Below are 13,305 nucleotides of genomic sequence, written 5' to 3' on the forward strand. Positions count from 1 at the left end.
CGTTCACATTGAAAAGTTACATGAAAAGTACAAAAATCTTACCTTCTTGTAGAGAAAGCTTCACATGTACATATCACTGAAAGGGAACTTCACGAAAAGCAAAACCAAACCGGCAAACGCAAAGCAATATCAATAAACTGCTAGTGTTATGCCGCAAATTTTTAATTATTGTAAACATAATAATCATCGCTTACTCAGCAATGGTGCCATCGATCAACAGTAAGACAAAACAAAAACGAAAATTTCAGTGATGCAATTATAAACAAGAATGGAGATTGTTTTCATAAAAATCCATCAAGTTGCCTATTGGCAAGGAGAAAAACTGTGTCATTAACGACTACAACAGCATATGTTTGCAATTCAAAAGGAAAGAGTATTCCATTTCGCGCTGTTATAGATAGCAGAAGCATACCCATTGATGCCAACTCTCACTTTCAAATGTCGTCTGCAAAGACTAGATACACTTGCAAAGGTAGCTAATAAATCCATATTTCATAATAGGTGTTGTTACTCGTCATTTTTTAAACTAAATCTTCATCAAAATATAAATGATGTCCCAATTTTTCTGCGGACCATCAAAAAATCTTCACGGACCACTGGTTGGTGACCGGTATTATATATTACATACAGAAAATAAAAATTGCAAACTTGAAAGCTCTTCTGGGAGGGTTTTTAAATCTCTGAATAGCATTAACAAGTTCTCATTTATGATTTTAAACATTATAAAAATGCAATATAAACGTTAATATAATTCGTGTTTTTTTAGCGTACGCCAAGATTTCATTTATTTTGAAAGGAAATTTTCAAAGTATCATAAAGAAGAAAGTAATGTTTCGCATCTCAATCAATGTTATATTTATAAAAAAAAAATGAATTTTTTAGTAACCACATTGTTCTTCGGAAATCAAGGTCTTGGAAAAAGAAGAGAAAACTCAAAGTCGTACGCAGTTCGTAGATTTTTCAAACAGCTTCTTTGTTCGACTCTTTATGCGAATTAATTGGAAAGGGATGGAAAAGCTGGCTATTGTTCTAGACTCCTGTGCAGTTGACATAGTGATAAGACCCTCCTTCATTAAAATTCATGTAGTCGGTAATCACCCCTCCGAGAAGGGGTGATTACCGAGAAGGTGTCGAGTCATCATTCCGACTTTGGAGAAAACAATAATCCGTAAGATTCCTCCCTAAAACGGTAGTTCTGGGTTGCCAGAACAAGAGGATTTTTCTTTCATCAAGGTGTCATCGGCCACCAAGTGAGTTTTATAAAACCTGTGCTATCTCAAATCGATGGGATGTTATGCAGAATTGATCCAGGAAAACTTTAATATGCCAGGACGGTTCTCAGGACATTGCATGGTGGCTGTCTTATTTTGGTCATTTCCCAAACAGACAGAATGAAATGGATTACACTCGGATCGAATTTCGTACCTGATCATCTGTACTGACTTGATAAAGTGCAGGGACTTAACTAGCCGCAGTACAGTAGAATTTATAAGGGATCATAGGAGTTTACGTATTGGAACCCTAGGATCCTGAACTTCTGGTACAATAGCGTACTTCCCTTAAGACAGTTATAAAGTGTTAAGCGGACAGTTATGAACTGTAGTCTCCAGGACGCATGCCGTCAGGCCAAGAAATTTAATTGGGCATTAAAATTTTGGACTCCAAGTGTGAGTTTGTTTTCTGTTATTATTTATGCATTTGTTTTTATGATTAATTTATAGCTGATAGTAATTTAAGGCTTAAAAGTATTTTAAACTAATGATTAATTTAAACTGTATTTAATGTTTCGAAAATTTTTAATTTAAGAATTGAATAAATAAACGTTTAGTAGAATACTGCAGGTTTACTATGTGACACGATTCGAGTGAGCTTAAATGAATTTAAGTATTTCAAGCAAAGGCAAATTTGGAAACTGTAATGTCTTACAGTAAACTGAAAGCGAATTGAAATGTATGTTTGAATCTCTTATAGACTGGTCGGCTGTCTGACAGATTTAGTAATCAAGATATTTAAAAAAATTGTAGCAGTGCTAAACTTTGCAATATTCAAGTGGATTTTTTTCTTTCTTACTTTACTTTTTTCCCTTCTTCCCTTTCACAGTTTTACTTCCTTGTACGAAGTTAAGGAAGTATTGTAATCGCGGAAGATTTGGAATATCATATTTCTAAAATTTGATACTCCTAATAAGTACGGTCAGAATAAAGGAGACTTTCTTCCAAAACATCTGTATGTACGTCATATGTATATATATCTCGCATAACTCAAAAACTAGTTGCCGTAGAACATTGAAATTTCGAATATGGGGCTTCTATAGCGTTTAATTCTGCATCTCCCTTTTTTATTGCAATCTGCCGCACCAAACGTATATATATTTACGTATATATTTACGTATATATTACGTATATATAAACGTATATATATATTTACGAATGTATTACGCATGTAACGTATAGTGGAAATCACTCTGTTACTCGGCTCTGTGAGCTCAGTTTTTTTAATTTTTACATGTTGGTTACATAATGATTTAAACGCAAGAAGAAGTTTCCATGAACAGTTATTATGATCAACAGAAAAAATATTCTCCGAATTATAAAAGCATCATTGTTCACGGATTAAATGATAATTATACTCTTGAATTTAAATTATTTTACAACATCAGATGTCAAAATTCTTGTAAATATTTAGACATTTCCAAATAGACTTTAAAATTTAAAATTAGGCAGAAAAATGCAACATTTGTCAGGCATTTTTTATTTGTTTGACGAAATTCTATCGATTTTGAGGGCCGCCAGACACATTTTATTAGGTTTCACTCACCACCTTTTAGTTCAGAGCGTCACTGTAGAGACATTGAGCTATTTCGAAATAGGAGACATGAAAACTGAGCAACGCCTTCGCCAGGACTCGAACCAGAGGCATATAGGATTTTCACTCAATTAGCATATGTACACCAGAGTTGCTCGAAGCATAGGCAGCCGCCCAGGGAACCGATTTTCGAAAGGCACCACCAAAGGCAAATTTGTTCCTACAAGCGACTGCTAAATGTATGTATCTTTCGTTTTGAATCATTAATATGTTCATTTTACACCTGGCTACAGAGACTGTTCCCACATTTTTCATTGTATTTACAGAAATATTTTAACCAAAATGTTTGTGTTTTAAATGCTCTATTTGATAAACTTTATTCTTCATTGTTTTTCTGCGCTGTAATTTCCAAGACTTAAAGCATTTTAGAGTATCAGAAGAGGTATTTTATTTCATTTCGCTTGAACAGCTTTCCAATGTCTAAGCAGGGCTGTAGGTCGACGTTTGGTTAATCTGTTTTTTAAAAGTAAAAAATCTGATGTGTAGTCTGTAAAACCACTTGGCTTCCTTGTACGGAATATTAAATTACAGGCATTTTTTCTTGCATTTTATTTAAACTTATTTCATTTCATAACTCAGAATGCACAAAATTTATGTCATCTAAAGAATTATCTAATCATTGCCACATGCTCTATTCAAATACTATAATAAAAATCTAAAACGCTGTGTAAAAGAAGCAAACGAAAAAGACAAAAAAAAAAAAAAAAAAAAAAGAAGCAATTTTTTTCACAGACAATTCAGTATTTCTCATTCAATTAATTTAGTTCTCAATCCGCGACAAGGCAAAAATACATAAAAACTCAAAATATCTATATTAAAAATTACGAAGTAAATCTTAAACACTTATTTACTCGAATAAATTCGAGAAAGGATTAAGCATAATTTAATTCGCAGTAACAAAAGAACGCGTTATCTTTGTTGTTGCGAAACTTAGATTCTCTAGATTGGCAACAGACCCACTATTCTGCGAAGTTTCAAATGTAAACAAACATGGCCGCTATACAAAAATAATTAGGCTTAGTGGCACTTAAACAACTTTTAAATTGTTGATAATTATACAGATATTGCATGCAGATTTACTAAAGGCATAAAAACCTTAACCGGAAGATAAGAACAGCATAATTCAATAATTTTTAAAGCTAAAAATGCACAATATACAAACATATAAGAATAAAGAAACTGAGATCACTGAACCGAGTAACAGGGTCGATATCTATATATATATATATATATTTGGCAGTGCCGATTGCAAACAAAATAACGAGATGCACATCTACATGTTATACAGTCCTATATACAAAATTACCACGTTCTGAGGCTATTCGTTTTTGAGTTATGCGAGATACGTACGTACGTACGTACATACGTTCGTACAGACGTCACAAAAAATTCTTTTCAGAATTCATTTTAAATCAATTTTATAATTTTTTGGGGGAAAAAGAGTCCTTTCTTCTGTCCTTACGTACAGATGTCACGGAAAAACATAGTTAAATTGCATTCGATAGCGGTCAAAATGGATATTTTCATTGGAATATGGTACCTGAAATTTTTCGAGATTACAATACTTCCTTTTTACTTCATACAAGGAAGTTAAAAAAAAATGAATGAATCATGTAAAAATCCATGAATGATACATTAGGAGATTTAGTTGGAATATGAGCGATTGGTACGACATTGATACCTTATTGCAGTTCTACTGTTTGATCGCCCTTTGGGTAAAGAAAAGGCATTTCATATTTAAAAATTGGGTATAAAATATGTTTCTGATAATATGTGGAGTTGATCTTAATAATGTTTCTCCACTCTCTTTATTTTTAATTCTCCGTTATATAACTCCGTTATCTCCGGTATTTGGCCTACAGGTACCCGTACAGCCATGCAGGTTTCTTTCTATGGGTTTTTACGCGTATATGGTCTATGGGTACCCGTACAACCGTACGGGTTTCTTTTTATGGGTTTTTACGGGTATATGGCCTACGGGTACCCGTACAACCGTACGGGTTTCTTTCTATGGGTTTTTACGGGGATTTGGCCTTCGGGTACCCGTACAGTTGTACGGGTTTCTTTCTATGGGTTTTTACGGGGATTTGGCCTACGGGTACCCGTACAGTCTGTGGGTTTTTACGGGATTTGGCCTACGGGTACCCGCAGAGCTGTATGGTCCCTGTATGGGTTTCTACGGAGCATTTTTAGCAGGGTATCCTTTTTTCTAAGTGCTGTCTCATAGGAAAAGCTTGGATATAAAGCTTAAACCATTGAAACTTTCTCAGAGTGTCAAAATGACGTTAGATACAACATCAACATAGCAGCAAGTGCGTATAAAAGGGTTTAATTTTAAAATGCCTAAGATAGCATGACTACCACCGTATGTGTTACTTCAATGGTGGTCATCTCTAGTAGTCATAAAATGCGTCATTGCTAAAGATGTTAATCATTGGCAGTGAAAAATACCGTCTCTCAGGCGGAGCTTCTTGCATTAAAAGCAGCCATCAATTTGGCAAAATATCAATTAGGAATAAAGGTCAACATATATAGCGACTCTACCTCAAGTTTGGACTCCATCCGAGGGCACAAGACAAGGAGTCCTTTGGTGCAAGATATTCATAAAATTCTTCTAAGTATCCCACCAGATGACAGACCTATCCTGATCTGTGTTCCAGCATATATGGGTGTTACTGGCAACGAAGCGGCGGACGTGCTTGCGAAATCTGCAGCCAATGACTCCAGTAGACTGGAAAACGCAGTAACTGTTCCGCAGTCCTATTTAGAAAAAAAACCACGCTCAATAGCCTTTTACAAAAATGGCAGAAAAGATGGGAAAGGGAAAGCACAGGGAGGAAAACCTACAAGTTCTTTCCGAAAGTTACATGCTCAATTAAATACATACAGCGGAGCACAAACTCAATTCTTCACTGGCCATGGTCCCTTCCCACATTATCTTAAGAGATTCGGCAAACGAGCATCAGAATTGTGTGTATATGGTGCGGTAGGTGATGCGGATCACTATCTTTTCAACTGCCTATAAACCGAGAAACTGCATTTAAAAATACCAAGTAGTGAATACTGGCCGCAATGGGCGGAGAATACCTGCGACAACAAGCACACGAAAAACTAAAATAGAGTAGGTGATCAGGCTATGCTCAGGTACTAAGAAATTCTCCCCGTCCCTTGAGAATTGTATCTTCGCAACATAATTTTAATAGCAAATCAAAATAACTACAACAACTGAAAATCAGCACTAGAAAAATAGCTCACCCCGTAGAATAGTAACAGGACTGTAGGAGCAAAACTATTGTAATGTAAGCATATTACTGTCCAGTTTGTATGTACTTGATAAAAATAATATTGTAAAGCAGTTTTAAATGACATCGAAAATTCAGTCAATGTGTAAATGAATTACAAGTTGACTTTGATTATCTCAGTAAAAGTATTGTAAATATGAATTCAGATAATGTTTAAATGTATACATAACTGTCATGATTTTATGTAACTATCACATGTAACTTGTACAACACAATGTTTGTAATTAACATATCTTTGTTTATACACAGGCCATGTACTATTTATATTTATATTTTTATACGGAAGAAATATTCCTTTCTGCCAACATGATTATTAACATTGTAAGACTTTTACAACAAATTCAGGTCAGTGGTTATCTCAGGCGGCGCTCAGTGAGAAAATACGTTACTGCCACAGACTGCGTGAAAGGAAAATATGGCCCTCAATAAGGGTTGTGATCCTCCGACTGATGATATATGACTTTTTTGTATTTACTCAGACTTCGAAGAGATGTTGTGTTGATTTCTGATGCTAATATCACCAATTCTTCTCTCAATGCAGTCTTTGAGTGCGGATAGTTTCCAATGTCCGCGTTGCCGTCTTCTAAATCTTCATTGCTCCGTAAGTATACTATGGGATTTATACCTGAAGATTGTACAGGCTATTTGTCGTCTGATTTTCCTCGCATTGCCGCAGAAATAATGCACACGATGCAGGGAGATGCTATCGTACATAAACTAGAAAACTCAGAACAAAGAAAATTTGGAAAGAAGCAAAAGCACTCTGTGCGTATCCAAATGATTATGTTGTTGTTGCGTGTTCCTTGATTAATGACCAAGATATTGTACTGTACATTTATTTACAAGTCTTATTTACGACGCCTTATGCCACCTGGCATGTAAATGGATACATCATACTAGTTTTCTGCAACCTGGCAGATACGATGCATTATATACGTTAGCGGTAATACGCCCGCCATTTTGGCGTGTCCGCTCCTTTTACGTTCTATAACACAAGTATAGTGTACTAGAAGATATAGTGGAATTATCGGCGCTATTTTTCGTAATCGAGTTTCGACATTCCGTTAGATGGCGCTGTGATCACATGTGCCCCATAAATCCGAGACGTTTACTGCAATTTCAATTATGTTTAAAGGTCTAAATTAACATATTTCACACGAAATTTTTCTCATCTTTTTTTAAGAAATATATTTATTTAATTTCATGGCGCCTTTAAAAGGCCTACAGAAGTTTTTTTTTTTTTTTTTTGCTTGCATATACTTGCTCGTATTACAGAAATTATATATTTTTAATGCTCATCTTGTATGACCATTTTAAATTTGCCATTTCCTAAATTCTTTATAACTTGCACTATATAAAACTCAATACCTTCTACCTCTTATCAAGTAATATAGCAAATGAATTCACATGGAACAATGGACTCACACTTTCATTCAAAGATATTTACATGAATGCTAAAATTTATGTATCATTTATTTATTTATTTTTGTACAAGTATGTTAATATGAAACTATGATATATCACTTAAAACTGAATGGATCTATAAAAACCATAAAAATTTAGACAATTTTAATTCAAATTTGTGAACATTTAGAGCTCTACATTTTTACTACTCAGGTTTTCTTGCATTATCTTTTAATATTTACCTGGTTTTGCTGATAGATAATGTCTGAATTAAGTGCACAGAAGTGTGAAACAATCTTTGATCATTTTGAGGCCCACCAATATTAAGAGGTAAAATTCTTGGACACTGGTTAACCTGTAATCATTCCTAGCAAACAGGCTGGTTGCATGTGATTTTGTATGGTTTCCCCCCAAACCTAATGTGAATCTCAGTCAGTTTCCCTTCAAAAGCCTTCTACGAAAGCAAATATAAAACCTCCTCTTAAGCAGATAACTTTCATGTGCTTTGCCTAAATTAAACAACCTAAATAATTTCTAAGTTATAACATAAATTATCATATCTCAGATGCTAATTAATTTAAAAGCAAAATAAGTAATGCTAATTTTTATTGTCGAACTGCATTTGAAATGCAGGCAACTTATATATAAATTAAATTTTACAACAAATGTCAAAGCGCTATCGTATGAATGAAATGAAAGTGAGAAAATGAAAATGCATATATAAAATCTATGTATTTGTTATAAAAAATGTATTTTTACCTTAATTTCATGGTTCTTAGAGGCTTTTTGATTTTATCATCACTTTAGAATAGAAAATTTTACATGACTTCTACATCATTATAGCAATGTATATACTTATAAATATTATTAAATCAAACTGAATCATGAAAGTAAGGCAGTTTGATTTAATAATATTTGAGAAATGAATTGGCACCCTAAAATGTACTCCATGAAAACATTATTCTTCTTAGTTTAATTTATGTAGTGCATATGTTTTGCCTTAATCAAACAACCTAATTTTCATTTCGAAATGATAATGAAAATTATTACATCTGATCTGGTTAACTTAAAGCAAAATTAGCAATGTCAAATTTTTATTGTTTGAATGTAGTCAAATAATGTGCAAATTAGATTTCAAAACATTATTAAATTATATATGAATGAAATGAGAGAAATGACAATACACACACACACACATATATATAGTATAAAAAATCCATTTATTTGGTGTAAAAATAAAAGAGATACTTTATCTTGATGTAACCCTAAATTTATTTTGAAAGTTTTTTTATAGTTAGTTGCACATGTGGACAATAAGATGCCACAAGAGAGTCACTGTTTAAAGCCTCTACATTTTATTCTAATTAATGAAAAAAGAATTTTGAGGGAATACAGAGCTATCAAATCAGGATTGTATGTGCAAACTGCATTTCGAAGAGCATTTTATTGATACCTTTTACAGCCATACTGTCAGAGTTGAGGAAACAAAAATTTTATGAGGCAAATCATTACATAAACCTGAAGCAATACTAAATAATATGGAGAAAATATGGTTCCATACTTTGAGTTTTCACTTTGATTGCCTGAAAAACAGAATCACAGAAACCAAATCCACTGCGGTAATTTTTAACATATCTTTGTAGGCAGTTCTTTCCAGGCACAATCAGAATTTTATTTTCACGGATATGTTCATAAAGTTTTGGTCCTTTCATTCTCATTATTATACAATCAATTAACCATTTTGGATCATAAATCATACCTTGAGTACTTTTACGTTTGGAGGCATTATTAAAAGCATTTATAGCAAGTAATTGCTTCGGATTTGAGGCAACAACAGAAGTGCCCATTTCATTTGTTTTTTGTTCCTTCAGTTTTAAGGATAACTCTGTAATTTTTTTTCTTAAACAACATATCAATTTGTTTTTTCTATTATTGCTTAATTTTGATCTCAAATAATTATTTTTACAAATTTTTCTTTTCAGTAATCTATTTACATATTTACAATGCACACATGTTGCAGACTCATTAATTTTAATTGCACACTTTTTACTGTACATCTGATCATGCATAATATTTACATTTTTATGATAGTGCTGATTATATTCCAAAATGGTTCCAACTCCACTGCAGACAGATATTGCCTCAACATTATTCAGTAAAATTACCAGCTCGCTCACAGCATTAAAAGTAACAGATTGGGTTTTTTGGCCACACATGAAAACATCTGCAATGAATTCATTATTTTTTTCAATGATACTGACTAATTTTCTGACCAAAGGGTACAGAAAATTTTCATTACAAATCAGATTTAAGAATACTATGGATTGAGGACAGCTTTTGATTTTTAATTTTGACCAAAATGGAGAAGGTAACTGGACAGTCTCTACATCACTTATCGCTATAGTTCTTTTAACAGGGATGTTTGAAATACTAATATTTTCTTTATTCATACATGTTTTTTTTTTTTTTTTTTTTTTTTTTTTTTTGTCGCAGTTGTTATATTATTTCTGACTTTCCTTTTTTGTGGTAGAGGTTTATTGAAATACTTTGGAGCATTCGGAAATATGCTAGGTATTGCTTCAGATTTAAGCAGTGGTTTACCTCTTGGAATTTTTATTTCCTCACCGTTAACAATATGATGATAATATTTCTCAATAAAATGTTCTTCAAAATGCAGTTCACACACACTGTGGTGAATCGATAGTTCTGTATCTCCTCTGGAGATTCTTTTCGCCCATTCTCGACGAAGATTTTCGTCTTTGGGAACTTTAAACAGTGATGCTTTTGTGGCATTTTGGTGACCAGATATACAGCCGGGAACAAAACACTTTCGTGAGAGTTTTGCCGACATATCAAATTACGTTTCAGCAGCTCACAAAAAAGAATACCCAAGATTATTGTGTAAAATTATTAGCTCACTTACAGCATTAAAAGTAGCAGTAATGATTCGATCTTTAATAGGAAGATAGCAAGTGACAGATGTCAACGATTGTAAACAAACGTCTACCTGATTTCGATGGGGCATATGCGCTGACAGCGCCCTCTATTATTTGTACGAAAAAGATTACCGTGTTTTAACACGGGGTGTATGGGGCGATAATCCCACTATATCTTCTAGTACACTATAACACAAGTAACTCTTTGAGTGGTGCGCCCTCTGGGTACATATCACCGTAATCACCGAGGAGGGCTCATTGTCTTAGGACTCACGAATGTCCTCCCATTTTGTAAAGCTGTATACCTCAATATCCAGATGGAAACACAGCGAATGGGATTAAAGCATCCCTCTGTATGTTATGGCCTGGTTACAATCAACGCAAGACAAAACAAACCGTGAACATCTGCAACTGTGTTGACATATTGGACGTAAGTTTTCTGAACAGAGAGTAGTTTGCACTTGGATTACTTTACATTGGATGATTAGCACCTGTTTCTTGCATAGCTATACTTCTCATCCTGAAGACTGCTTATAAGATGGTTTCTCCTTCGTAACTGCGTACTTTCCTGGTATAATTGATAGCACGCAAGACTAGTAATTAGAAGATCTATAAGGTATTTCTCCCACATTATGGGCGTGCCTTCGTGGTGTGGTGCTCTGCATACTGGGCCGATATTCCAGATGTCCTCGGTTCCATTCCCGGCGAAGGCGTTGTTAATTTTTCATCTTTCCTGCTTCCAAAATACCTAATGTCTCTACAGATCTACAGTTCGAATTGCGGTGATGGCATACCTGATTTTTGGGGTTTCCTGCTTTGAAAGTCCTAATTGACTTTACATGTCAACCTAAGCGATAGGATGGTACGTGCATTATTAAATTCATTGGCCACTTTTGTCACAGTCTTCTTGTCTTAACTTTTTTAATAAAGTCCTCCAGATACCCTTGGTAAAATATTCCGTTATTTTTAGCAATAGAAGCTAATCGAATGCTTATAAAAAGTGCAGCCTCTGTTAATTCCCTTTAAAATGATGTTTATGCAAGTTTTGTAATTTTATTATTTATATCTTGCAATTCTTTAACGGCAGTATCTGAATTTAAAACAAGATCTATTTGTAATATATTACGGAGTTTTACCATTTGCTGTCGTCTTCTGCAAAGCAATTAACTTTTTACCCTTCTGCTTTACTGTACAATTATTAATTTTTCGCTATTTTATTGAAATGCTATGAAATACTAATTTCATGTCTGAAAGAAAAAGACTACTTGAAATTTATTAAATTTTTATTACATCATTTGAATAGCATGTAAGTTTACTACGTGAGAAACATAACAGAAAATTTTTAAGCTTTGTTTCTCTATTTTCTGCATTATGTTGCAGAAGTTGATTTCTCTGCTTATTCCAGAATCTAATCAAGACGGGGTATAGAAATTATTCTACAAAAATTTCATAGTATGTAAACAAATTATTCGTTACAAAAGTTTCATTCAAAAATATTTTATATATTGTTCTACTGATGCATAGAGCACAAAATTCTTTCTGCCTTGCGATCTGTATTACACCACCATTTAATTAAAATATAGTTGAAATGTTTTAATTATTCACATAAAATTATATTATTTTTCATCGAATTAATTTAATCTCGTTTATTCAAACAACTGATAAATGTTTCTTGTTTACACTTTATTATACTATTACATAATCTTAGCATTGTCATAATGCAATATTTCAAATCGTATTTTGAATAGAAAAGCTTTTAAACTTATAAAACGTTAGAAAAACTAGTTCGCTTTGTTTCGAGTCTAAATTTAATTTTAATCATCATCGATTTGTCAAAAATATTGCGTCCAATTTATTCGCAAAATTTATGGGCTTTCATTAACTTAAGGAAGCTTTAAATAATTCTTGAAAGATTATTTATTGGCTTCAGCTTTCGATTATATGAGGGCCTACAGTCAAGCACAAGCAAGAAAAAAGCTTTTCATAATTCACATAGAAAAAGACCATTAGTTTAGCTTTCATATTGTTGCGTTATTTTCTTCCTTCACGTACGTACGGAGTTTGTATATTGAGTGAATAACGACGACACTTGATGAAGTATCGAAACACATTTTATTTAGCCAATATTAATCAGGACAGCTCCAAAGTTATGTTTTATAGTCGTCGAAGAACTACTATAAACACACTGACACAATTAACGACCCAGCTTTCATAATATCAAACTATAACGGTCGAGACAGCTCCGCTGCAAAGCACCCGAGTACAGCTTCCGACTCTGCTCGGTCGCTCTCGGAACTCCCCGTATTCTCGAGACTCTCCAAGCAACAACTCGCGATGCACTCGACGACACACAGAGCACACATCCCGACTCTTCGGTTCAGTCGTTCTCGGAGCTCTACACACTCTCTCGACGATTCACTAACCCCTATACACTAAGAGACTCTTTCAATGCACTCGACGACCCACTCGGCACTCGCTGACCGACTGTCAACTCGATGGACTCCGCACGGACTAACTAACTGACTCAATACTAACTATCTCGCACTGACTCTCCGCGTACCAGCAGGGTTTGAATAGTTTTTGGCTTGTGTTCGAGAACATTCTGGGCTAAACCGGTAAGTGTTCATTCCAGAAGGTTCTCCATCCGTCCATGGTATATCGCCAATTTTGTCGCCAAATAAGGCAACCCTGCCTTCCCTTGCCATTTTATGGCAACCCTAAAGCTTCTTTGCGAGAAGCTATCTTGCCGCGCCTGCACATTTCAGAACAATATTACTGTATTTACTCTTCTATTTTTC

At 34.1% G+C, this 13,305-nt stretch overlaps 1 protein-coding gene across 1 annotated transcript; it reads right to left on the reverse strand.

Annotated features, from left to right (window-relative positions):
- Positions 1–9,100: 9,100 nt before the first annotated feature.
- LOC146995508 (uncharacterized) lies at positions 9,101–10,422 on the reverse strand. Its single transcript, XM_085823130.1, has 3 exons — positions 10,027–10,422; positions 9,749–9,795; positions 9,101–9,470 (listed from the first exon to the last, which is right to left on the reverse strand). The coding sequence occupies exons 1-3, from the start codon at positions 10,420–10,422 to the stop codon at positions 9,101–9,103; spliced, it is 813 nt and encodes a 270-aa protein (XP_085679256.1).
- Between the last annotated feature and the right edge of the window lie 2,883 nt (positions 10,423–13,305).

This window comes from Stegodyphus dumicola, chromosome 9, assembly GCF_044657685.1.
Source record: "Stegodyphus dumicola isolate Sdum_Otavi_A_Nest chromosome 9, ASM4465768v1".
Classification (NCBI taxonomy): domain Eukaryota; kingdom Metazoa; phylum Arthropoda; class Arachnida; order Araneae; family Eresidae; genus Stegodyphus; species Stegodyphus dumicola.